At 52.9% G+C, this 25,947-nt stretch overlaps 4 protein-coding genes across 4 annotated transcripts; 1 reads left to right on the top strand and 3 right to left on the bottom strand.

Moving 5' to 3' along the window:
* Positions 1-11: 11 nt before the first annotated feature.
* LOC113147412 lies at positions 12-1,355 on the bottom strand (the record flags this gene model as incomplete). Its single annotated transcript, XM_026337933.1, has 4 exons — positions 1,302-1,355; positions 1,038-1,093; positions 744-838; positions 12-628 (listed from the first exon to the last, which is right to left on the bottom strand). Coding segments are annotated over exons 1-4 (822 nt in total), but the record flags the coding sequence as incomplete, so codon positions are not given.
* Positions 1,356-3,005: 1,650 nt separating this feature from the next.
* On the top strand, positions 3,006-8,662 carry LOC34622115 (vacuolar protein sorting-associated protein 18 homolog). The gene is made up of 16 exons (XM_026337932.1): positions 3,006-3,107; positions 3,280-3,548; positions 3,659-3,968; positions 4,166-4,361; positions 4,531-4,828; positions 5,008-5,296; positions 5,498-5,627; positions 5,840-6,136; positions 6,266-6,450; positions 6,622-6,729; positions 6,903-7,019; positions 7,353-7,421; positions 7,561-7,730; positions 7,932-8,065; positions 8,244-8,334; positions 8,530-8,662. Exons 1-16 carry the CDS (start codon positions 3,006-3,008, stop codon positions 8,660-8,662), a joined length of 2,898 nt encoding a protein of 965 aa, XP_026193717.1.
* A 2,754-nt stretch (positions 8,663-11,416) lies between these two features.
* LOC34622116 lies at positions 11,417-17,775 on the bottom strand. The gene is made up of 4 exons (XM_026337931.1): positions 17,246-17,775; positions 17,048-17,096; positions 14,353-16,824; positions 11,417-14,236 (listed from the first exon to the last, which is right to left on the bottom strand). The coding sequence occupies exons 1-4, from the start codon at positions 17,773-17,775 to the stop codon at positions 11,417-11,419; spliced, it is 5,871 nt and encodes a 1,956-aa protein (XP_026193716.1).
* A 1,911-nt stretch (positions 17,776-19,686) lies between these two features.
* Positions 19,687-24,445, bottom strand: LOC34622117. The gene is made up of 5 exons (XM_026337930.1): positions 24,315-24,445; positions 21,175-21,331; positions 20,665-20,765; positions 20,084-20,187; positions 19,687-19,964 (listed from the first exon to the last, which is right to left on the bottom strand). Exons 1-5 carry the CDS (start codon positions 24,443-24,445, stop codon positions 19,687-19,689), a joined length of 771 nt encoding a protein of 256 aa, XP_026193715.1.
* Positions 24,446-25,947: the final 1,502 nt, after the last annotated feature.

Genomic DNA, 25,947 nt, shown 5'->3' with positions numbered 1-25,947 from the left:
GGTTGTTGTGCCTGTGATGGTGGTTGTGGGGATGCTCCTGCGGTAGACGGCTCATGAGCAGGTGGTGAGGCGGCAGCAGTTCCTGAGGAGGCAGCGGCCGCAGCTTTTGCAGTGGGGCGCTTCTGCAGCATCCTGTTTATGTCCGGCTGCTTTGCTTTGAGCTGAGATATCTCGGGCCTGTTGGTATTGCTGCGTTCTGGTGCTGCTTTTGCTGTCTGTGACTTCTGCTGTGTCTGTTGTTTGGGTAGAGTAGAATGAGCCTTGCGAGCCGCCGCTGCTGCCGTTGCAGCAACAGCAGCGACCGTTGCTGCTGGGGTGGCTGCGCGGCTCGTATTCCTGCGCATCAGGCGTTGGAGTCGCACTGAAGCGAAAGGGGGCACAAAGAGCTGCTGCTGATGCTGCGGCTTCTGTTGTTGGAGCTGAAGTTGAGAGGAGAAGGCGGCAGCAAGAGCGCGGCACTCCATCTGCCACGATAGGTGCGCCACTTCCAACTGTCGAGGCCCATCTTTGCGGCAGCACGAGATCGTGCCTTTAGCTGCTTCGGTTCCTTCTGCTTCTCCCACTGCCGCAAGCTGCGCGCTGTAAAGGCACTCTAGGGGGGGCATCGTGGGGCTGGAAAGGAGAACTCCTGCAGACGCACAAGCCCTCATCTTGGCTAGCTGCCATCTAAATACCGCTAGCAGGGACTGGCCCATCAGACGGATCGGCGACAAACCCTACGCCTGCTCAAACAGCGGACGTACTGTGAAGAGTAATCCCTTCTTCGTCAGTTCCTGCAAAAGAGACGAAGAATGGTTCGCCCTGCTGTAGCCTTTGCTGCACGTGTGCATACAGCAGCCTGCAGCAGCACCGCCCCGCAGTCGCGAGAAGCACACGCAAATTGACACATGAAAGCAGGGTGTGCACAGAACGTGTGCCAAGAAGCTGTGGCAGAATATGGGAAAGGGCATGCACAACTTTGAGGCGCTCGCAGCAAGCGGTGCTGGGTGGGTGCGCCTCTCGGCAGCACGAATAATAAGGAGCTTAGGGGTCATTACTTTCTAGCTGTGATGAGAGGCACTTGAAGCTCGACACTCAAAGTGATGGCGGTCACCTAAATAAGTAAAACATGGACACTCATCCCACCCAAGCCCTAAACCTCACTGCCGGTGCTGCTATCTCTACGGTTTCTTCAGCTTGTGCTCTATTGGGTGGTACTGCTCATGCTGAAGAAGCTGCTATTTGCGCTACCGTGCATGCATTTGGGGTTGTTACAGCTCCTGCTGCAGCTGCTGCCTTTGCTCTTGATCATCCCTTCTTACTTCATGCCCGGAGTCCTCCAACAAACTTTGCAGCACCGCCGTGGCTTCTTCCATTGTGTCAGCCGTAGAGCCTGGTACCTAGACAGTGGCTCTTACTTTCTGGTATTCTTCAGGATCTAGACTTCAAACGCCAAAACAGGAAGCACCGAATGCCTCCTTATGCGAAGAGCAAGCACCACCAACCCCACCACAGCAGAGTGAGCCACCCACCTGAACACCGATCGCTTTTCTAGAAGCTCCAAACCGAATTTTTGGAACCCTTACCCTCAACAATTTTGCCATAGCCTAAAAAGGAAAACAAACACAGGCTTCTAGCAACACTTGGGTGATGCTGCTGCAGCCCCAAGGAGGCGGACGACGCCTGCAAGCCGTTTTTACGGCATCGCCATGCCCTAAACCGAAAACGCTTTGCCATAAGCTGTATTTAAGAGCTCTCAAGCGCTTCCAATTTCTCTCTACACCGACGCTCTACGTATCCTGCAGGTCATGCTCGTTGCTGCTGCGAGTCGTGAACCAGTAGCAGCAAGAGCGAGAGGAAGTGTGTCTTTCATGTTCGGCCGCTCCTAATGCCTAAACTTCTTCTCATAGTCTCAAACACAGAGCGCTTAGCTCTTATCTTCCCCCACTAACACGAGGAAATGCTCATGCATGCAATGTATCGATCCGCTGGCTAATTTGCTGTCTCAGCGGTCACCGACGGAGCAGAGGCAGCCGTAGCGCAGCAGCGACACCAGAGACCGCAGCGAAATCAGGCAAACCAGGGAAAATGTTGGCTGCTGGCTGGGGAGGCGGTGCTTTGGGGGCCCCCAAGGGCCCTGATACGGACAGTAGCGGCTTGGCCTCTGGCACTGCCCCGATCCAGCCGCACAACAGCAGCAGCAGTGAGGCGCCGTCGCTGCAGCTGCGGATCCTGCGTTTAGGTGGCGGGGGCCCGCCTTCACTACATGCGAAGGGCGGTGCTGCTGCCGCTGCAACTGCCGCCGGGTGTACGTACATCGCTACAGTGGATGGCTCCCTCATTAGGACAGACGGGGACGGCCAACAAGTGCAGACAATAGAGTTCCCCACTTTTAAGGGTAGGCGCTTTGGGGCTTGATGGTGTGGTGGATGTTTGTGTGTAGGCTGTTGCGCGGCAGTCTAGTGCCTTGACTGCCTCTAGATTAACGACTTTCGCTTTTCGAGGGCGTCGGGTTAGGGATTTGCAGTGTGTTTGTGGCCTGACAAGCGCTGCCTGCATGACTCGAGCTCGTTTATCTGTGTCGCAGAGCAGCTGCAGCTGCGTCGTTTGTTCTTGTCGCCCTCCGGGGCACACCTGGTTGCGGCAGCAGCGAACGGAGTGACGGTGTATGTCCACCGAGCCACGCGGACGGCAGTTCCGCTGCAGCGGCTCAAGGGGAAGATCCTCGAATGCATTTGTTGGAGACCTGACACTGGAGATGAGTCTACCGGCACTTTTCTTCTGGGTAAGGTTGAGGGCTGGTAGGGTGGGTGTTGCGTCTGCTCATGTGTGTCTGTCATGCCGCCTACCGCTGCAGCTGTTGTTGTTTCTCTCTCTTTCTTTCTCTCTCTCTCTCTCTCGCTCTCTCTGTTTCTTTCACCCTGTCTCATTTTGAATCTCTCTCTATTCGTGTCTCTGCTGGCCTTAGTGTGCAGCTTCTCGCACTTTGGGGTGATGCTGCTTCAGGAACGCGTTGCGGCTGCATCATGGAGTGCACTGTTGCCGGCGGGAAAGAGCGGCACCTCCGGCTGCTGATGCAGCTGCCTAAATCATCTCCAGCCCTTGATATTTCCGTAGTTTCAGTGGGGGTCAGTAACTGCTGCTGCTGCTGAAGCTGCTGCTCTAGTGACAAGGTGTTTCCTGCAGGCGTCCTTGGGCTGCCGCCGCGCAGTCTTCTGGCGAAAGTGAAGTGCGCCTTGCTGTCTGTCTGTACGAACGTACGCGGGTGTTTCCGGTACTAGGGGTGTGGTGTCTGTGCAGGCTGGATCCGAGAGCTGTGTTGCTGTTCTCGTCGCAACGGATTCCGAGTTGCTATGTTTTCAGGGCGTTGGTGGCGTTGCTGCTGCCTTTAGCAGCAATCCCAACAAGAATCCCCCCGCTGCACTCTCCGAAGCAGTGGCCTATGAAGTCTCATCGGGCTCTGCTGCCGGTCCTGCTGCAACAGCGAATGCATCCAGCTCTCTTGCTGTTGACCGTACCAGCAGCACAGATCCTCAGACGGCGGTATTCACAGTGTACTGGCTGACACCGTAAGCCTAAATTCGAAGCCGTAGGGCTTTCGCTGCATGCTCTCTAGCGGATCGGGATTGAAACGGTATCTAAGGGTCTGGGAGTCCGCGATGATTTGTTTGCGGTTCAGCATGGGCTTGCTCATTGGGGAGCTGCGGCTGCCAGCAGCACCAGCATCCCTAGCAGCAGCCGGTAGCGGCGGAAATTTGCTGTCGTTTCCCCCCGAAGTTGTTTTGCTGCCCGCTGCCCCTTTAGTAGCTGCTGCAAGCAGCAACAGTACAGCAGCAGCAGCAGCAGCAGCAGATGCAGCAGTAGCAGCGAAAGACGCCCTTAACCCGCAGCACGGCCCCGTACCTCTGGCCTTCGTTGCCACATCCCGGCACTTCCTCTTTCTGTTCGAGCACTGCATTGTAGCTTACTCCAAGATTTCTAGACAATATGTACAGCGAGCCATCTACCCTTAAACCTTAACACACGCGTCTGGGGGCCTGCGTGCCAAGCACACCACACTTCCCGCGAAATTCTAGCCCCTCTGTTTCTAGCAGCAACACCCCTTATGTGCACAACCTATCTCCGTGAGGAGAATACGCTGTCCAGAGGTGAGGTTGTAGGGCTTGTGGCTTGCGTATCTCCTCAGAGCATGTCTCTTCCCCTGCCTCAACATTTATATGGCAAGGCCCTCCAGCTCCTGCATGACACCAGCAGCATTTGCAGCAGCAACAACAGCAGCAGCAGCAGCAGCAAGGGCTTGGTGCTGCTGACCACAGAATTTGCTGCCCACCTCCTGCTGCGACACGAAGACGCCAACGTCTGGGAGCTGCTTCTGGCTAGCCGTAAGTAGTAATAATTCGACCCTATTTCAGTGACTCCACTCAAAAGATTCCACAGGTGTACCTCAGCTGGCCGCCTTTCGCGCGTTCGTACTTCCTTTCTCGCCGTCACATCCATACAACTGTTTCACGACGTACGTTGTGCGATTAATGGCTGAGAGTTTGCGTTTAGAGGATTACACGGGAGCCCTGGCAGCATGCAACACAACGCAGCAGCGGGAGATAGTGCAGCGGAGCAAGGCTCGGCAGCTGCTGCAACAACAGCAGTGGGTGGCCGCAGCAGCAGCCCTCGCGTGCTGCTACACAGTCGGATTCGATGACGCATGCTGCTTGCTGCTGCAGCTGCAACAGCAGCTCCCCCAGCAGCAGCAGCAGCTCCTCCATGCACTGCGAGTGTATGTTGCAGCCAAGCTGCAGCAGCTCGCTGACACGGGACCAAGACAAAAAGTGCTACACAAGACGTACCAGTAGTGAGCTTTTTTTCTTGACGCCTCAGAGTGCAGGGCTTATAAATTTACCGGCGAGGGGGTTGAACTCGAGGCAGCGCTTGCCTAGAATAGCTTTAAGCGCTGTGCACCTTGTCAGGTTCACGCTATAGGGTATCCCTATCTGTCTGTATGTATGCGTATTCGAAAATCTTCGCTCTCAGCCTTGCGCCAGGACACCGACCATCTCCACAGCAGGTGGTCTTATTTACGTGGCTGTTGCGGCTGCTGCTGCAACAGCTTAATTCCATAGATGCTGAAGCCTTGCGAGCTGCCTCGCCCCCACTTCCACCAAAAACATCGGCAGCAGCGGCAGAAACAAATGTAGCACTAGAACCCTCAGTAGCGACTGGTGGCAGCAGCAATGAAGCTGCGCTAGGGGAGGCCCTGCAGCGGACACAGCAAGAAATCCGGCATCTTCTCACCGAGTTTAAGCATGTTGACGAGTTACATGTACATTCCAAACCCTGAGAGACGCAAATTTAAAGCTGCGCACAACAGCTTCAGTTGCGTATGCAGACACAGCGTCGCAAACACGTCCGTGAATCTTGCGTTATTTTGCTGAGGCACTGAGAAGGGGAGAGGTGTTCTTGCTGTTGCACCGCTGTTGTGCTAAGGGCTGTTCTGCAGCGGTTGCTGTTGCTGCTGCTGCAGGGCACAGTGGTGAGCTTGTTGCAGAGCAGCGGCCGTACTGGCTTGCTGCGAGACTTTCTGCTGATGCGGGGTGATGAGGAGACATGCGCTCGCCTCTTTCTGAATTCTGCGCAATACCGAGACGCACTCGGTAAGCCTTTTGCATGGCGAAGCCTCTATCTGGCGCGCGATGGCCGCCGTTCATATTTGTTCAGGCGCAGCAGAGTAGTCCATCCTACGAAGAAGGGTGGATGTACACTCGAGATCTTGTTTTTAATGCACCCACATGTTTATGGAGTTTCTCCGGTTGACTAAGGATATATATATATAGCATAGGGTTCAGGGAATTGTGCGCATGCGCAGACGCAATTCTGGCTATCCAGAACATCGAGATTCGCAACAGCCTGTTTGTGTCGTATGCCCCGTTGTTACTGCTTCATCGCCCACAGCATTTTGCTGCTGCGGCGAAGAGACCTGAGCTGGCCACATTGGAGCCTTGGCGCTTGCTGCCGGCGCTGCTTTTACCAATCACCATGCTGCAGCGCGATCAGCAGCAACAAGAAAAGCTGCAGCCGCAGAGCAGCACTAGAAGTTACGCGTGCTGGAGAGCCGCCGTGCAACTCGCCAAACACTTCACGGAGGCCCATATGAACAAACCCGGTGAGTATATTACACGGAGATGGACGGGCTAGAACTGCTGTTTACGACTTTGCGCTTGGTCTGTCTGTATTTGTTTCTAGTCGTTTTTGTCTGAGGTGTTTGATGATTAGGGTGTACGGTTATGTGTAGGTATGGCATTTCCTTTTGTGAAGGGAAGCGCACTGTCCGCGAGTGGGGCTCCCGCCAGCAGCAGCAGCAACGCCAGCGGCACTGGCAGTTGCAGCTGGGCCTCTTCAGCAGGCGTGAGCACAGCGCTCTTGCTATTGCTTGCTGAGGCTCCCGATGTCTCAGAGGAGGATCTAACGTCTGTTATCGCCACGCAGGTAATCAAGCCCCTAGGCTTTCAGCACCAAAGAAAGCAGAGTGCATCCCTGCACTCTGAATAACTGGCTGCCCCGTGGTATGCACCAGATGCCATAGAGCACAGACTAGACTTGATGCTTTGAAGCTTTAGGATCAAAGATGAGCTATTTTTTGTGGTGCAGGGGAACGGTGGTGGAGGGTTCGACGCGCTGTTGTGTCTGCGCCACTGCCAAGAGAAAAACAGGCGCCGGGGAGTCATCTTATTGTATGTTCACCTCAAGCGCTATCAGGCAAGTCAAAGGCTTCAAGGTTCGGCCTATGCGAATCCGTTTTGAATAATAGGCGGTCACTACAGATATTCTGCCATTCATAGACTGAAGGCTTTTCTTCATCCTTTGCAGCATCAGCACTTGTTCATAAACGTGGAAGATCTGGGGCTTGCAAGTTAGAGTTTGCGCTTTAGGAAGCAGTGCGCATGGCGTTGGATGCCGCCGACGTTCCCCTGGCGGAGGAGGCAGCATCGAACTGTGGAGATGAAGTTCTTAAAAGAAACTTGTGGCTGGATATCTGCCGCTACATAGTATGCCCAAAGTGCCCCACTCACACGGCACAAGCTCAGACCGTATTATACAGACTTTAATTCTAGTGCCATCCGAAATCGTGTTAGCACATGCAAGCCCCAGCGAACTCTGCTACACGTGATTAGTCTCGGAGGAGCCCAGTCGGGGTGTTGGTGGATGTCATAGCAAGCGTGTGCAGTATCGGTGTGCGCTAAGTTTTGGATTTAGCCTTATGCCGTCCTGTAAAAAACTGCGGCAGCGCTAGATGGACGTGCAGACCAACAGGGGCCATACGCCTTAGCATGCGGCTTAAGGCTCGGAGCTTTGGTGCATCCTTTCTTTGAATGCTGTAGGGGGAACGGGAAGATGTTGCTTCCTTGCTGGCTCTCGTGGAGCGATCCAAGCACTGCATTAAGATACAGGTTCGAGGCTAGGGCGTTGGGTTAGTGTTGGATTGTGCTATACGTTGAAGGCGATTTACGGTGTGGTCCGTACTAGGCTTCCTTCTGCTTCATAACTTCAGTGCTACTGTATCTGGGATTCACTGCCTGCGGTGTCTAGGACTTGCTTCCACTGCTGCCGGATGCAGCTTTGCTGCGAGATGTGGGTCCTGCCTTGCGGGAAGCAGCAGCATCAGCTCAGCGTAGCAGCAGCAGCAGCAACAATGCCCTGCAGCAGCACCTTGTTGCTATCCGAGACCTCAAAGATCAGCTGCAAGCCGTTAACCAAAAGTACGGATTCTCAACGATAATTTACGATGTAAAAGTCCTCAGGAGGACCGTATATAGGGATACGCGATGTTCACTTGGAGTTTGGGGTATTGGGGCTTCGTTTTGCGATTTCCTTATTTCCTTCAGCTTCTTGTGCCCCTTCTTGATGCTTCCAAGTTCGCAGCCCAAGGGTTGGAAAGGTGTTTTTGCATTTTTGTGCAGATGCGTGTTGATCGACGCGGATCACCTGTGCGATCTCTGCGGAGCGGCCGTCATTTGCAGCAAATTCTTTGCCTTTCGATGTGGTCACTGCATGCACGCGACCTGTGTTCAGGCTCTCCAGATCCCTGCCATGAGTACACTCCGTAGCCCAAGCCACCAACCCAAATTCTAGTCTGCCTCGTCAGGAGGGATGCCCTCAGTGGAGCGTCGATTAGGACATGCTATTTAATGGCTCTGAGTCTTCCGAAAGGGATGCGTTAAGCGCTTTGTCGGGGCTGAACGGTTCATAGTGTCTACCATAGGTGTGTGCAGGCCCCGAGGAACTTTCGAGGTTTGACCGCAGTGTTGAAGCTCTTGCAGTCGCGATGCAGGAGAATTCATCCAACATTGAGGCGCTGGAAGAGTCAGTCAGAAAGCTCTAAACCATATAGTGTAGTGCCTTAAGGCGTCGGTTGTAAGCTGCTCACCGTGTGGTGGGGCGGCCTTCAAAGAATACTGTGATCAAGCGTAGATACAGCTTTGCTGCACGACTCTGACTTTTAGCGTGTAGAATTCGGACTTTAGGGTCGTCACTTCTAAGTCTGTGCTTGTTGAGCAGCGCCGTTGACGGCTTCTTGTCCCGGGAATGCCCTCTTTGCGGCAGCTTGATGATTCGCTCCATCCATGTGCCTCTTGTAGACCCCAACGACACCACACAGATTGACGCCTGGACTCTTGACCCCCAACCGTAATGCCATACCGTAAATCCACGGGATGGGCGACTACCTTTTGTACAAACCTATTCCAGACGGCAAACAGCCAGCGGATTGGTTCAGTTGTGCTTTCTATTTGATTTGGGCAATTGCACACCAATACTAGCATTTCTGTGACACATAGCATGAGCTGCTGGCTGTTAAGTAGGCTGCTCTCTAGATATCCATGTATCCGCTAGACGCTGCCGTGATAGCTGTAAATTTGCTAGCAGCTAGGTCGCTAGCTGGCTCGCGTAAGGGCAAGCAAGTAGGCGCCTTGCTGCGAAAAAGTTTAGCTAGCCTGGTTCAAAGGCAAGAGCGTAAAGCACCTCCCTCAGGCTCCTCACGGCAGGCCGTTAACAAAATACAAGTCGCCTTTCGTGTCCGCCAATTCAAGAATGTGGCCATTAAGCGCATAATGTTGGGTTTAGACTGCTCGCGTGAGACTGGCTTGCCTATGTAATGAATTATTCATGGCAAGCCTCACGACCTGCAAGCCCGTGCACTGTATCCTCTGCGGAGTAGGAACCTTTTATTTGTCTCCGAATACACCATACATGCATCTGCTCGGTGCTTTTCGTCTCAACCGCCTACTACTCTTGGAAATGCAGCGAGCAGTACTCCCTAGTTGTGCTCTTCCACAAGTGAAGATTTCCCCTGCATGGAAGGCGACCAGGATAACATCTATTCCGTAGAAACCTGCGCTTCTCCCTTTGCCATTTCATACGTTTTCCAGGTCGCCCAAATTCTTTCTGAAGGCGTGACATAGAGCTCAGCACATTCCCGTCTCCGTCGGCGAAATGAAACCGCCTGCAAATTGTCGGAGACCGGGCTGCGGAACTGATCGTAAAAGGAGTTGTGGATAAGCAGAAGGATGGTAGAGGAGGGAACTGTAGTAAATGACTCAGCACAGCCGTTGTTTTCATTGCACATTGTGCATTCGGCCGTGCTCCTCATTCTACGTCCTTTTTCTACCACAGAAATGATAACTGTGGAACGCTAGGATGGTGGGTTAACCGCGAAGCTGAAGTACAAGGATTAGCTCTGGATTAGTATATAATCATTATGTGTATGCTGTGTTCTGTTTATTAGAATTGATTGTGGTGCGAGAGCTTGATATGCAGATATTAAAATATCAATCAGTGCATCTCTGTGTGTATGTGTATGGTTTACCACAAACCTATTGCAGAGCTCAATAGATGTGCACAGGGCACGGCATCGAGCAGGGGCCCACAGGATTGCGTCTACGCGTATTAATCTAGCATTACTCTGCAGTAACATAAGATATGCAAACAGACAAAGCAACTAGACTTCTTGTTAAACATAACTTGTTTAGCACAAAGTGTTGAAGTGCAGCGAAGCGCACTAGTAGTAGTTACCTAGCGAGTGGATGAGGCCGTACATCCTCATCTATGAAGTGCGATGTGATCAACAGGTGATCGACGTAGGCACATAGTGCAACGTAAGCACACGCTTTACTCGTTGTTTGCCCTATCTGTACAAGGAAAGGTGCTGCTTGGTCGCTCCTGCGCATTTTCTGGGTGCATACACTGCCGCTGCAAATAGAACAGCCACCTTGTATCACCGTAAGGAAAGTATCTTGCTTTCAAATTGACACCGTCGGGGTTTACCCCTTGGCCTTACTAGTAGCCTTAAATCCACATATTGCAAGTGGTAGCACCAAGCTGGAATACGCGTCTGGGCCCTCGCAGCAAATGGCCAAATGTGACTACCGACAAGTCTACACAAGATAATTATACCCGATTATGGATGATGCGGGCTCCAAGTGTAAATGCCGTCCAGTTGGGCACGTGATTGGGAACTGGCTCTTTGTCGCCGCGTACTTCCTGCTCTGGAGAGCATGGAAACGGTAGTTTTATGCGCTGTGGTCAATCATCAGGCTTTTGGTACCTGCTGTGTTAGCATGAAGCTGCTATTCAGCATTGTGCCAAACACGAAAAGCTCTTGTTCACCATTGAAGGTGCCGTTTACTACACGCTAGCATCTATCCCATGGCCTCCCCACCTCACCAACCTTCGAGCCCCCTGCCGATGCGTGCTTGTTGAGAACCTTATTGTACATCAAGACCGAAAGCTCCTTTGCCCACATGGCAAAATCACGGCCGCATCCTTTCTCTCATTAGGTAATGTAATGCCTCGGATATGCTGTCTGTCTGATCTCCTACTGCGACTACTGGTGTCGCCGTTGCATGTGCTCATTGTGCGCTTGCAGCTGTTTTTGCTCTGTCTGCGTAAAAATATTGAATACCCCTCTGGCTCTCCAACTACCTCTGACTCCTTATCCGCCGCTGAGTATGCCCCCGATCTCCTGTTTGTTCCTTTCTGCTGGTCGCCATGACCTTTCCTATTTTGCATTACATGATAGCGGTTCCATGTTTCTACTAAAATTGACACACATCTCGTTTCTATGCACCTGCTTCCAAGCGTTCATCGTTCTCCTGTGCTTTGTCATGTCTCTGCCGGATCGCTTGCTGTGCTTTTCCTGTCATCCTCAAGTCCGCCTCCTATCGCCTACGAACCCTACAGCATCAATGCGAAAGCTAACTCTAGAAATGCGCCAGCCAAAATTTGCCCGACTGGTTCCAGTTCTTGCAAAAACGAATGTTATTCTGCGGCTAATGGCAACGCAGGATGCAAAGCTGCAGGTCAGAACAAATGGGTCGCTTTCGCACATGGAGCGACTTAAGCAGCTCTCACTAATGCGCGAAGCGTATTTACCTCACTGAGAATTAGTTCATGTACCTGCCGTCGCCATAGCTGCTGCCGCTGCTGCAGAAGCTAGGCCCCCGCTAGTCCCTAGCTGCCTCCGCAGGTGAGCCCGTTGCTGTCGCTGGAGGGCTTCGTCCTTTGTGGCGTTGTGGAAACCACAGAGAAGCAACATGAGCATACAGTTGCTGGCTGCACTGCAACAAAGCTGCCATTCATTCTGAGGTGTTCGAAATCCCCATTGCATGGTAGCCGCGAAACGCAACACTGCCTCGAACGTGCTGTCTTCTACTGTTGCTGCTGCACTGGCTGCTGCTTTGGTGTCCAGAAGCACTGAGTTTCTGTCTAGTACAGCCAACGCCCCCTCATCTCCCCACACCTGTTCACGAGCTGCACGTGGCATAAGGGAGCTTCCCAACAATAATAACAACAACAATTGCTGAGGCTCGGGAGCTGCTGAGGCCTGCATCTGCTGCAGCAATTCCAAAGCCCCTCGTGCTGCAAAGCTGCTTGCTGATTCACAACAGCAAATATACACTTCGCCTCCTACTGCTACCCGGGACGCTGCTAGGCGTAACCGGTCGGCTGACTGCCGCATGGACAATGCATTAGCAGCAGCAGCAGCTGCCGCTGCTTTTTCCACATCTTCTGCACAGGCATCAGCTGCTGCTTGCATGGCCTTTCTCCAATCAGAGGCCTTTGCATATGCAGCAGAATCGTTAGCATCCAATGGCTGCCCTGTTTCAGCTGCGAGGGGTGCAACCCATGCAGTTCCCATAGGCTGCAAGAGGAAAACATCGAACAGCTTCCACTCCTGAAGCCAATCACCGGGCATATCAACCGGCTCGGGCTGTTGACCCTGCTGCTGTGATTGCCGAGTCTCTTGCTGTAGCTGCATACAACGAAGCAGACCCCCCATACAGTAACCTGGTGTGGCTACGCGCGACACTGCGTGGCCCAGAGCAGCCGACTGTACAAGCAGCAACCGCCGCAAATGCTGCGTCACTTTGGTTGAGATACGCCCCCGTGCTGCTGCTACTGGATCGGCTGCGTTCCGCAGCAAAGCGCCCCACAGGGGAGCCCCTGCCATCATGTCAATGGCAGAGACAAAAAGGGCAGAGTCTAGCGTCTCTGTCATCCTTGAGTGCTGTTTCCCCTGTTCCAGATAGTGCTCAATGTCTGCAACTAAGAGAGGTACCTGAGTCTGCTGCTGCTGCTGCTGCTGCTGTGCTGCAGCAGTAAGTGCAGCGTGTAGCTGCTGCACACTGTCCATATCCCACTCTGCTGTATTAGAACAACCGACAATGGTCTCTGCTGCTGCCCCCCACACGCAGGACTTGGCCTTCTCTGCTGTGTCCCCGCTGCTGCTGCTCTCACATTCATGTTGCTGCAGGTATACCCCGAGATGGCCAAATGCTTTCAACACCGTCTTCGTCGTTGCTGCGTTCGCAAGCGCAGCGACTACGCAGCGGAGGGATAGCTCACGGTGCGCTTGTTGCTGCCGCGGCTCTATCTCTGCGGAGTCAAGGTAGCGGAAGCAGATCGATACAGCGTCAAGAGCAGCAAGGGCGCATGCTGCAATATCGTCTTGTGGTAATGTTGGAGCTGTCGAGATGACTGCTGAGTGAAGAAAGGGCGTCAGGTCTCTTTCTCCTTGCTGCTGCCCCTGCTGCTGCTGAGGTTGTTGAGGCATACGCAGCTTCTCATGGAGTGTCTCCAGTAATAGCGTGAGGCTCTTCGCAAGCACCATTGCCTCAGCAGCAAATCGCTGTACCAGAGGCCGCTTCAACAGCACGCTTGATTCTCTAACCCATACACCCCAGCCATCCACGCTGGCACCCTTCGTGCTGCTAGGCTTGGCATCCACTTCCTGTCCTACGTCGACAAGCAAGGCTGCGCATGCAGAAAAAGCCTCACAGATGCCACGCAGCAGCTGCACGTCTACAAGCAACATCTCAACGCCTCTGGGGTCCAGCAGCTGACAAGACGCCCCTATCTCAGCTTCATGAGAAGGGGCGTCAGCAGAGGCAGTCAATAACGATGCAGCCGCAGCTACACGTGCGGCCTGAAACGCATCAGCAGACACTACAGCAAAGCTCTCAGATGTCGTCGGAATGATCCAGGTGCTGCATGCGGCGCCCTTGCTGCAGTGCATGCCGCTGGTGGTGTTAGGCTTTTTAGAGCTGCTGCTTCTGCCTTTACATGCAACACAATTGCAGGGAAACTGCATCCTGGTTTGCGGCGAACAGCAACGCGTGGCGAGCGTCCATCCTGTCTCGGACAAGTACGATGAAACTGCACCGGCGACGGAACGCATAGCACGTGTGGCAGCCCAATCCGCTTGCGCCATTTCTGCAGTTTCATCCACTGCTGGTGTACTCAGGAGTGTATTTGGGGGCTCTCCCACCGTTCCTTTGCATCCTTGAAACAGAAGAAGCACACGATTTAGTGCTGCACCCCAGTACCCCATCTTGCTGAAGCTACAGGTGGTGTTGCCACAATCTGCAATAACATCACCACCCGGAGGTCCCAGCAGCAGGTGCAAAGGAGATGCCATTGCGATACGCCAGCGCTCAAGCAGCAGCAGCTTTTCCGTGTCTCCCTGGATGGCTGCTGCTGCTGCCGCTGCAAGTGCAGCGCCAGGATCATCACATGGCGCAGACGCTGCTGCTTCCAGAGCCTCTTCGTCGATTGTGCCGTCCTTGTGCCTCCATCGCGCAGCGTCCGTACACCGCAGCAGCACCCACACAGCAGCCGTAGCGAGCCTGCTACACGACTCTGGCTCATGAGTTTGCAACGGCTGCAAGCTAGCAAGAAGATCACTTGCTGCCGAGAGCAGAAGTGAAGCCTGAAGAACAGCCCGCAGAAATACGAGTACATCAGGATGCCCCCAAACCCAAACTGCTGACTCCAACAATCACAGTAGGACCCAGCAAGCACTCCCACCAGCAGCAAGAGACTTACCTGCAGGAAGCTCGCACTGAGCGCATCTCCTACCCATAGGAGTAGCTGTAGCACAAGTTCGCCTTCAAACCGCAACAGCTGGCGCGCTTTTTCTCTTATCCTGTCGCTTCCTCCACCATCGGTGCTCCCGGTTTGGGAATGTTCCATACACAACGACCAACAGGTCTCGTCCGCGCTAGTGGACAGACCTGCTGCTGCGTTTGAGGGCGATGAGAGCTGCTGCAGCAAGAGATGGCCATTGAGCTCCTGCAACCGCCGACAAAATGCCTTTACGTGAGCAGCGAATGCAGGCAGCAGTGGCTGCAGCGGTACAGCGCAGCTGCCTCTCTGATGCAGAACCCGCAGCAATCTTGCTGCTGCTGCTGCTGCTGCGATACGCAGCACCGAGGGAACGGGAAGCAGCTCGAAGTGCTCCAAATCTTCCTGTCGGCCTTGTTTCTGCTGTTTCTTCTGCTTCGGCTCAAAAAGCTGCAGCTGCGGCTGCTGGACGACCGTCATAAGGCACTGAAGCACCAATCCTAAAACGCTACTTGTAGTGCCGCTGGTGCTGCTGGAGTCATCGATCCCCTCAAGTTCCAGGCAGCCAAAAAGACATTCCAGATGCTGCATGCGTTCCACGCGGATCGCGCAGATACGCAGAAGCAGCAGCAGCTGCAACACCAATCGCTGCTCGTCTAGGTTGTACTCATCTGTCTCTTCCTCGGAAACACCCATGTTGCTCGTGGTACCGGTGTTGCTGAGTATAGGCTCCGCCACAGGCAGGAGGTGCTTCATCGCTGCAGCCCGACGTCTGCGGCGTGTCTCCCCCCCCAGCAATAGTCCGTCTGCCAGCAATAGCAGCTGCTGCAAAAGTTCTGGCTGCTGCAGAATTTGCTGAACCTGCTGTGGCCCTCCCACGCAGATTCCGCACAGCAAGCGCACCAGGTCCTGCTCTTCGTCAGCTACACCCCAGCAGCGCCGCAGCAACATGGCAACACGCGGCAGAAGCAGCGCAAAGTCTACTGCCGCTGCATGCGGGTGTCTTCCAAAGGACTCTCCCAGCGGCTCGTCCAAATAATTCCGTTGCTGTTGAGGTGAAAGATCTTTCCAGCGGGTGGCTAGGGCAGCCCAGGCACTACCAGGGCCCAAACAGATGCGTGCATCTGCTGCTGCTGCCCCCCCCGCAGCTGGCCACAGGGGCTTTGAGGCGTACATACACCCCAGGAGGTCAACACCTCCGAGGGGAAACAGTGCAGGCTCCTCGTCCGCAGCTACAGAATCAGACATGCCCCAAAAACAGCTGCAGACGCCTCCTGCTGCTACTGACTCTCCCGAATCCCCAGCTGATGGTTTCGCTAACGCCACTTTTCTGTGCCGCCTGAGGTAAGAGAGGAACGGCTTTGCGACTGCACAGCAGAGGCTCGTGTCTACTGCTGGTAGATACACCGCCGCAGCAGCACCTGAGTCCGGAGCTGCTTGCTCTTCCTGCAGCAGCAGTTGCAGCAGACGCTGCTCTTTCAACGGCCCTATACGGCGTGTGGGGTGGATGGGCAGCAACAAGTTCGCAACACTTGCTGCTGCCGCCGCTGCAACTGTAGCAGACTCCGCCATGAGGGCTCCACAAAGCCGAAACAGCAGATGCTCGTCCAGAAATAAGAAGCGCAGGAAGCGGCCTAGTCCAAAGCCGAACCCTCCTCGCAGCACAAACTGCTGTTGGTTCTGCGGTTGACGTTGAGGCAACAAGGGTGACAGCAGCTTCCTCAGGGCAGCAAAAGCCTCTCCCTTTTCTCCCGGGGGAGATGTAGGAGATAAGGCAGGATTGGGGAAGAGGCACAATGCCCTTGCAGCAAGCACCAGCTGACCGAGTGTACGGACAGCTAAAGCCCGCTGAGCCGGTGCCGCACTGTGCGCGAGCATCACAGACTCCTCCAAAGTGTAGCCTGCCGCTTCTGGTTGCCGCCCATGGTGATGCAGTCCCTTGTGGCGATCCAGAGGGTCTGTTGCCGCTGCTGCGGCTGCTTCTGCTGCTGTTGTTACTGCTGCAGCATCCGACGGCGTCAGCCACGCGCACACACCAGCTTCGTCCGCAGCAGCAGCAGCAGCAGCAGTTACTGCATTTTGCGGGTTGTGCTGCTCTTGTGGCAGTAAAAGCTGCTGCCAGAGCGCCACGACTGCAGCTGTAGCTGCGTGTAGCCCCCATACGTCTGTGCGCAGACGTCCATTAAAGTCGAACCGTAGAGCCGCTAGCTGTTGCTGCTGCTGCTGCAGGAGAGGGACATGTGCAGCATCGGCAAACTGCTGCTCTTTCTTCTGGTTTTCGTACTGCTGCAAGAGAGCAGCAGCATCAGGACCCTCCTCAAGCACTGGATCCGTCCACTGAAGCTTTGCTGCTTCTCGGGAATCAAACATAAACGCAGCACCTGCGGGCAAATGAACTATTTTTGCTTCGGGCGCTTCTCCACCTGCTTCTGCAGGTGTACTCCCAGCCGCACGCTGCAGCGTAATTTGGTAGCGCAGAAATTCCTCGCCTCCGTCTACGGCCGCAAGAAGGCCCTGCTGTTGCTCCTCTGCATCCCTTGGCCGCTCATGAGGACTCACCGCTGATCGCATATGCTGCTGTGACTGCTGTGGCTGTGACTGCGACTGCTGTTGCGGATGTGGCTGTGACTGCTGTTGTGACTGCTGTTGTGGCTGTGACTGCTGTTGCGGCTGTGACTGCTGCTGCTGCTGCATCTGCGCAAGCAGCTTCTGCTCCGTGCGGCGCTGTAGAAATGCGAATTTCTCCGGACCCATCTTCTCTTTGACCTGCTGCAGAGCCTGCTGAATTTCGCCTAACTCGATGCCCAGGGCGCGTGCAGCTTCCTGTGCCACCGCAGCCGCAGTGTCTAAGTCTCCTGCTGCTTCAGCGGAAAATGGATCGGCAGACACTGGCTGCCTCTGTGGCTGTTGCATGCTGCGATGAACGGCCTTAGGAAAGGCAGGATGCCGGCTAGCCGCAAACTTGCTGCTTCCCCCCGTGTAGGGTGGAGGTATGGTGCTGCCACTGGTGATAGGCTTGCGCTCAACAACTTCCCCCAGAATATGGGAAGGCAGAGGATCCTCTGCTTCTCGCTGCGCCATCTGAGAAAACTCTGCCGATGCATGTAGCTTGGCGGTGCTAGTGCTGCTGTCGGTGTTGCTGCTCGCAAAAGTTACTTCGTCCTTATCCACATCCCAGTAGAATCGCTGCCGCAGCGAGCTGCTGCTGTCTGTGCTCCTTCCCAAAGCACGTGGGGCACCGGCAGCAGCAGCTGTACTGCTCGTGCTGTACATTCGAGGCATCCGCTGCGGCTGCTGCTGCTGCTGTTCCTGCTGACTCATCCGTGAGCCAGCAGGTGCTGCTGATTGAGCAGCACCTGCTGGTTCCGCTGCAACTGGTTGCTTCTCATGCTCCTGGAGGTGCATTGTTTCGAGTGCCTGCAGACGGCCTCGTGTGGAAAAGGCCAAGCAGCACAAGCCCGTTCACTCGGTGCCACGCTTCTTCTGGTGTTGCGTTGTTGGTATTTCATATATCGTTTTGTGAAAATCCGTGGGATGCAGCGGAACGAAACAGGAGATTTCAAAAGGCAAGGAGGCAAGTTGGGCCTTGCTGCAGCAGCATGATGCTAGGGCTCAAAGCTTCTCGATCTAGGGAGACGCAGGGAGAGAACACATAAATTTCTCCCGCAGGAAGATTTTTACATTCAGAAGGGAGCAACAAGAGCAGAAGGAGCAACAATGGGAACGCCAACACCTGAGGCTGTGGATGACGGGCCCTCCCTCCTGGAGACTTACGATCTTCCAGTGGGGTTTGCAATTCCTACACCGAAGTTCCACCACTCCAAAGATTTAGTAACACACCCTAAGTACCTTATTTTGCTTCTGTTCATCCTGCTGCTGTCGGAAGCTCGCGTTTTTTGCACTACTGTTCTAACTCTGCACCTGTTTCTATGTGAAGTGACTCTTGCCGCCGGAAGGAGCTGCGGTATACGTTTGTGGAGAACCCCTCTACGCAGAAGCACAGCCTCTTTTAGTTGATATCCCTAAGGGCAAGCGATCAACCTGAAGCGCATTCCTGGGGCCTTCATATGCGCAGAGCAGAGAGCGTCCGGGGGGCCACTGCCGCGTAGAGCAAGACTTTGACCAGCTGTACTTCGCCATCACGGGTCTAGCTACCCGTGTAGAACAAATCCAGAATCTGCCTCGCTAATGCTTGTATCCGTTTGCGGAAAAGTGCCGCGCTCGTTATGCATCCGTTCCTGGACACATGATTCAGCTTTGTGGCTGTACGAATCGCAAACCAGCACATGAGCAGTGTAATTACGTCTGAAATCTGCGTTCTAAAGAGACGCACGAACTATGATTCTTTAGACAGGCAGAGCAGCACTGTGTACCTTGACTCCTGCTGAAGCGGGGGAACATCCAAGATTGGTGTAGTGGGAACAGTCGCGTCAAATGATTCTATTTTCTATGAACTGCAACATTCAGTCTGAGGCCTCCGGGAGGATGCGTTTAGCTCCAGACTTCATACTATCCTAATATACATTGAGTAAAATTACCCAAAAATTCCCTGCGTCCCCTAGAATCCATACAACCCTAATCTCAAAAGTTACGAGGAACTTTTGCCTTCCCCTACCTACGTCCCTTGGTGCTCCCGCAATGGGAGTAGCGCAGCAGCTAGGGTGCATGTTGCTGCTGCCTCAATGAACTCCGAAGGTGTGCGCTCGATGCACATTGCAACTAGTGGGCATGTACACAGCATTGCATCTTCTTGTAACGGGCGACCACTGCTCCGCAACAAACGGGAGTTGTCAACACCCGGAAAATTGTCCAACTCCAAACTAATTCTTAGTTCATAACTAATGCAGTAAAAACTGTTTGCTATCTGTCCTCCTACAGCTGGTTAGGGCGCTGCTCTCGATCCACATAGCTGAGGAATGCGCACCAATAGGGGAGACTGATGAGCCTCAGCAGGCACACTAGACGACACCCAGCCCGAAGCGTTGTTGCGTTTTAGAAAGTGCAGGGAGGTCGGTCTGCATGCAGCAGGCTGGTGGTGGGCATGCAGACGCATGTGCGAAAAGAATGCGTTGGCTAGCTCTTCTGCACCAGAAGTGGGTGCAAACATGGACGCCTCTCTTGCGTGCCCCCCACTGCATGCATGCAAATGCGAACTATGTTGCTGCAAAGTGTGTGGCTGCAGGCGGCCAGACCAATGCGTCCAACGCATGCAAGCTCAACTACTTTCGGGAATCCATGTAGGAGCGGCCATGTGCATGCCTGTTCGTCTATTTCTTTGCTGCAGTTCCGCAAGCGTGCAGGTAGGTACGCATACCATCACTGTAGAGACTTCTCCAGCCTGCTGCAAATGTCAGCAATCTCTACCAATCCTTCCTTTGGGAGTTTGAGCAACTCCATAAACTCTGTAGCCTCTGCATCAGAAAGCTTTTCGTTGAAATTCATCAGTAAATATCTCAGGGCACTTGTGTCCACCCGCCCAGACGAGGCAGGATCTATAACCTGTAAAGCAGTCCACCGAAATTCTTCAAATGCGTGCGCATGGAGTACAGGCGGTCGCCAAAACCTCCATGCAGGCACATCTCCTCCCCATATGTCTACAGGTATATTGTTTGGGGCAAGATGGATGAAGAATTGGTGTGCTGGACGCATATTTCGCTTCAGCTAGCTACCTAGGCGGGGAGACATACCTTGAAGAGAGGCTGTAGGGTTTGACTTGTTGGTTTTGTTGATTGAAATTGCTGCAATAGTTTCTGGAAGCACTGCAAATCGCCCCCGCTTTCCCCCGCTTCCTTGAGAGCCAGCTGCACATCTTCTATGCTGCAGGCAAGCGAACAGCAGAAAATAGCGCAGACAGTGGAGAGTAAACGAGATGGGGGAATCAGGGCTATAGCACGACTGCATCGCCATGCAGATGGGCTATCTCACAATGCAGAGTGGGAAGTACGAAGCACCCAATAAGATTAATGAAACTCGCAGCAAGCACCCTATCTCCCTGTCTGGCTCTGTGTGTGTGTATGTGTGTCAGTTTGCTTGCTGCCCTCGATCTACATCTGTCTCTGCCTCTCCTTTGACGTCTTCCTTCGTCTCTTCAGCCTAATATTTCTGCACTTCCTCGTCCTCCCGTACCGCACCCCCCCCGGAACGCTACTGCCACCTAACCCCCTGGCTTCCAGCTGCTTGAAAAACGTGGATTCATGTGTGATTCCCCTTGGAGGGAATACTGGCAAATTCAAGCCCTAAGGCACACCCGTGCATGAGGCCCCAAACCCCAGTGCCTCAGTCATAAAGCCTCACGCTGCGCAGAGTCCTGCGGCCCCCAGTGCCTGATGCATCTCGAGTGCCTGAAGCTTTCCGTCGAAATCCTTGTCAAAGACCTTAAAGATGTCCACGGCTTCCTGTGTGAGAACACACAGTCGCCATTATAGGGGGTTCAAGGGTGTGCTGAAGGAGGAGCCAGCAGGGTGCGGAAAGGGCTCTTGGCCACTCATCCGGGCCGCATGTGTGGATAGCAGAGAAGCTGGAAAGGAAGTAGCTGGCAAGCGTGAAGCAAAGAGAAGGGGAAGCGGACAAGGAGGGAGACTCCGAGAAATCATAGGAGGCACACAGCTACGCAGGGAGGCGGCCGGAGGGGCTGTTGTGCGCAAAGGGAGAGAGTAGATGGCACTGACTAGCAGAGGCCAGGACAGCATTTGGAGTGAGGAAAGACATCGATAACCTCGAGTTAACAAGAAGGCCCCAAGAGGGATGCACACGGACGGGGGTTTCAGAGGGACTCAACAAGTGAGAAGAAAACTGTGGTCTTACATCTGCCATTGTGTCTTGCTGGGAAATGTCGGCAGAGTCAGCAAGTCGTCCGAAGGGGGTGGCAGGCGCTGATGAGCACAGCTGGTAAGGCCGTAAAACAGGATGTATAGAATTGGGGCCTCTGTCAGTCCAAGCGCTTGAAGAAGCAAACAACGGCCTAGAGGAAGGCGGCACTATCTCCCTGCCGTGCCTCGCACTCACGGAAAGGCAGATCCGTGGCTCCTACGGGGGCAAGCTCCTTGACGTCCCACACGCCGCGGTGCAACCTGAACCTTGCAGAAGGCTTTCAGCCCCAGCCAAATGGAAGGGCACACGGACTTCAAACGTCGTCCCTAAGTAAGGAGGTCGAGCACTGAGAGACCAAGATAAACACCGAATAGACGATTCCGATTCCCAATGATCTATACATCTACCGAGCTCCTACTTTGGCGCAGCAAGCGAACGAAAGCACGGGGCGGTTCCATCCAACTTTTGCTTGGCCTTAAAACAATAATTAGCATGCAAAAGACCAAGCAAAGCAAGGCATTAAATTCGAGCACCTAAAAGTGAAGCGGAAACACTCAAAACTATGCCAGGTGCACGAAGTGGCCATTGGACAGCCAGTGAAGTGGCCATAGGTCGGCTGCACTGCAGGCAGATCTCTGCTCCCTTTTTCGTTCTTTCCCCTATGTCCCTTAAAGGTTCTTGTGTTTAAATTATTAAAATCAGGGACTCCTGAAGGCATTCCATGGGAAAGTTGAATATCTCTCACTAGAGCGACTCGGCACTGTTCGCATTCTCCGTAGGAGCTGCATGCATCTTCCTGGTCATGCGGCGCTCTCTATTTACCGTATGCCCCCCCTTTTCTTGCTGTAGCTCGTGAGTCAGGAAGGCTTGCCTTAGTTGGGGATGGGCGGCCTCTTAATTAGGTTGTGCCCCCCTTCCCTCTACCTACTCGTTTGAAGAAAAAGCCGCCGGAGCTGCCCGTACTTTCAGCTCGGCATGCCTAATGCCAGAGGCACACGGCTAGCACAGGAACTCTGCAGAGCTTCCCAGGTATCCTCCATTAGTCAGTAGCTATCTGGTGCACCATACCGAATGCGAGAAAGGTCCCCTACCCCACATCACAAGGCATCCCTGCAAGGAGATTAGGCTGCGCCTCTTCAGGCTGCGCGCCTTCGCTTTGGTGCCACAGATACGAATCAAGAGACCAGCAGCTAAGCCACAAACTGTAACTAATCCAGCTGTAGCCTCACGTCAAGCCGCAATCACTGCCCAATATTCCTTCCGAGGGCTGTTGCCGGAAGAGCGGCGCAATACACTTTTAAAGAACCTTCTACTTCATGTTGCCATTTATACGCATACTTTGCATGATTTAGTACAGCCCCTTTTTACGAAAGATTTGGAGTTATGCCTTGTGCGGTGTGGACAAAGCTACACCTCAGTGTTTTCTACACCATTAGTCACATTTAACTATGAATTAGTAAGGAGTTCACTAATTGGTGAGCCTCTTAGTACACCTTATTTACTGCAGACGACTCTTGGCTCTATACAACAAAAAGCACTGTTCTTTAAATAAGCATTTGATGTTACATGCTTAGTTGTGCATGCTCAGTGCAAAGCGCATTCTAGCCGTCCCTCTTTCCCTGGCAGGGAATTTGAGATGCGCCAGCACTGGAAGGAGGGACCTTTTTTAAGAAGACTCTCAATAACCTTCTATCAGCTTTGTGTTGAGTTAGGAGTTGATTACCTTCATACCGCAGCCATAGATGGAGCGTTAGTAGTACCACAGCGTGCTTTGATGCACGTGTTCCACACTCATACACTGACTGTTTGGATGTAGCAGGACGTCATGTTTTTCTTTGACAATTGCCGTGTTTAGGCCAAGTCACTTGGTGATTCGGAAGACCTGTTTTCGTTGTCAACAGACTGGAAAATCCCCTTAATGATGGAGGCAGAGGGTTGCACATGGGGCTGCAGGGGACAGTCGGCAAGCTGGTCTGAATAAAGGTCCACATTTAGTAAAAGGCCATGACTTTTACGCGGATGCTTGTTTTTATGGAAGCGTCGAAGAGTTGATGCCGACCGAACAGCATGATGGCCGTAAGGATGAGCAAGTACTGAAGGCTTCGATTAGCCGGCAGGGTAGGCACGTCACTTTCTAGCCCGCAGATTAAGAGAAAGGAGTGCTCTTGCAACACGCGTATTGGAAGGACTAATACTCAACTCGTGGCTCTATTCTTGTAATAGAAGGCCTCTACCTATAGTGATAACTATAGCTCACGCCGTAGTCAAGCCCTCACTCATCTTTCAGACCTAAATCAGCTCGACTGCAACCTTAAGGTCAAATAAAAAAGACGAAAGCACGATAGCTTGCCAGTAGATTAGTATGCCGAAAATTATGAAACTTTGGTTTGCAAAAGCCACAGCATGGACGGCCAGCTGCTTTCTGTGTGGTTTTAATAAGGTCTACAGGAATGTCATGTCCTTGCCTTGCTGATTCGTACAAGGATATAGATAGCGCAATAGAAAGAAGTTAGGTAACTGCACATTAATCCGTCACATCTTCTCGCATGATTCAAAACACTAGCTCTCTTTTCCCGCACCTGTGCGCAGAGATCAACTACATGCAAGATAGCAGAAGATTGCCTATTCTATCGCCACTCCTCAGGCAGGCAGAGATGCGAAGCACTGCAAAGGAGAAACGTAAAATGAGCATCAATCAGTGAAGTGTAGTGAACAGTATCAAAATTAAACACATTATCCAACAGCGGATGAGGGACGATACCAGCGCACCCGCAGTGGAGCGGTGCCTCCCTGTCTTCGGAGTGATGAAATCTGTGAACCTCCTGCAACGTGATAAAAGAAGAAAGGTAAAATGTGCAAAGGGAAGCAAAGTATACACACAAACTCAGAGCGCCTCAGCACGTCACTGAGCATGCCCTGCATGCAAATGGAGACAGCCGGAGCATGCAGCATTGTTGGCACAAAAGGCAAAAAAGGCGTAAAAAAGAATATAAGAACGGCATTCATGAGTGTGTCTACGCACAAATCTGAGCGTAGAGAGCACCTTGATGATAGTATGGGAGAACTGCAAAAGCAACACCCCTAGTGGAAGGTAGCTATTTTATGCACCACATGGGCTGCGGAGGAACATCTACCAGAAAACACGAGGAGAAGCGTCTATGGCGAGTACAGTTGTGAACCTTTCAAAGCCACCTATGCTTCCGTAGGCAATGAAACTTGCAGCTGCTCCGCTACCAGCCACCGAGGTCGGCTGTGCCCATCCCATTTTACTCGGATCTTCAGTCTAGCATGCCCTTAGCGCTCAAGGGCCCTAGAATCCAGGACAGCTAGAGACACCCGTGGATTCTGCGTCTTTAGACGGGTCACAGACCTGTGCAGCGAGGCTTGACAGTAATTTGAAGAGCTTGAAAATAACATGAGGTAACCAAAATTGCTAAATGGGTGGCACCTCCAACCGTTAGGAGAAATCGATAGAGTAAGAAAAAGCATTGATTCGTGAGACGATGACAAACGCCCTTGCCACCTGGTGGCAAATTTTTTCATCCGTTCACCTGTTTGAGCATCTCATAATGCCTGCCGATTTATCAACACCAAGGAAATCGTAACCAACAGTGGGTTACCGATCATCATAATCCCTCACGTGTTCTTCTTGAGGCGTGCGCATAAAGTCGCATGTGCTGGCTAGGTGTACTCTATTTTTCTCTGCTGCTCATTTTGGCTACTGACCCCGGATCACTCGGTCCAGGCCCGAGTCGGAGAAGGGTTCCTGAATGTATATCAGGGAAGTGGGAGAGCACCACATAGACGAGTGTCCTGATGTATTGAAAGCCTCTTCGCACAGGGAAAACAATAAAGCCAAGCAAATGGAATTTGGTAAGCATAGTTTGCCATGCGCTCTAGAAGAATGACGGTCTACTCGTTGTGTGACTATCTGCATCAGGTTTCGCAGTGATCATTATTTGGTCAACATGTAGGCAGGCCATAGAGGATGGCCACAGCACATCCACGAACTTCGTATCACTCTCTTTTATGATACTTCTCTGGACTGACGGAAAGTGTCAGGCATGAGAAAATAATTCTTCTTCTTTCTGAGCCATGACAACGCTACAGCGAGCGGCAACGGCGTAGATGCTGTCTTGATCCTTGACTTCCGGCAGTACGACAACAAGGTGTTTAGTGGAATAAGCCCACTATTTTCCGGGTGCCAGAAGTCTTTGCAAACGCTGGGTTTAGCTTTTTGGTTTTGCCTCAGCTGCTGACAGTGAAGTGCATTCTCCTCTAGCGCTGAACGTATTCGAAGCCTCCGGAAGGTCTGATATACTTCGGTAGCTCGATTCTCACCTTGGCCAAAAACTCATGGCATGGCCATTCGCGTTGTGCAAACTGCCACTGCAGTGGAAAGTTGAAATACACAAGCAACGGATTCTCTGGCTTATTTCGCATCACAGCAGGACATTCTCAACATGATTGAGCTTCATCCTCTTGCCATTCCGAAATTTGAGAGTTTTACAGGATTATTGGGTGGCAAAAGCTTAAGGCGCATTCAATGTCGATAGAATTCAAGAATGATAATAAAAAGGAGCGGTTAAGCTACACAATTGTGAGGTGCACGGATAACCGGAGAGTGAGTTGAGGACTAAGTTATGATGCCCACCACATCCTTCCACTCAAAAATTGTGTCAGGGGGCCCTTTAAGGCCAAATCGAATCTGCAGGCGGCCAAAACATTTTCTGAAGACCTTCGTAAGATATACATGAAGGGCTAAAG

This window comes from Cyclospora cayetanensis, unplaced genomic scaffold (genome assembly GCF_002999335.1).
Source record: "Cyclospora cayetanensis isolate NF1_C8 unplaced genomic scaffold, CcayRef3 CcayRef3_contig_212, whole genome shotgun sequence".
NCBI lineage: Eukaryota > Apicomplexa > Conoidasida > Eucoccidiorida > Eimeriidae > Cyclospora > Cyclospora cayetanensis.
Note: the sequence above shows the minus strand (reverse complement) of the source record. Positions and strands in the feature narration are given on the sequence as shown.

Coding starts and splice junctions, on each gene's coding strand:
- LOC34622117 (XM_026337930.1), bottom strand. CDS start 24,445: ATGGGATGGGCACAGCCGACCTCGGTGGCTGGTAGCGGAGCAGCTGCA. Junction 20,766..21,174: donor AGCAAGACACAATGGCAGAT/GTAAGACCACAG, acceptor GTTCTCACACAG/GAAGCCGTGGACATCTTTAA. Junction 19,965..20,083: donor TCAATCAACAAAACCAACAA/GTCAAACCCTAC, acceptor ATATACCTGTAG/ACATATGGGGAGGAGATGTG.
- LOC34622115 (XM_026337932.1), top strand. CDS start 3,006: ATGGAGTGCACTGTTGCCGGCGGGAAAGAGCGGCACCTCCGGCTGCTG. Junction 6,730..6,902: donor TTCACCTCAAGCGCTATCAG/GCAAGTCAAAGG, acceptor TTTGCGCTTTAG/GAAGCAGTGCGCATGGCGTT. Junction 8,066..8,243: donor TCTCCAGATCCCTGCCATGA/GTACACTCCGTA, acceptor AGGTGTGTGCAG/GCCCCGAGGAACTTTCGAGG.
- LOC34622116 (XM_026337931.1), bottom strand. CDS start 17,775: ATGCACCTCCAGGAGCATGAGAAGCAACCAGTTGCAGCGGAACCAGCA. Junction 16,825..17,047: donor CAGATGCAGCAGCAGCAGCA/GTCACAGCCGCA, acceptor ATTACGCTGCAG/CGTGCGGCTGGGAGTACACC. Junction 14,237..14,352: donor TCAGTGCGAGCTTCCTGCAG/GTAAGTCTCTTG, acceptor GCTGTTCTTCAG/GCTTCACTTCTGCTCTCGGC.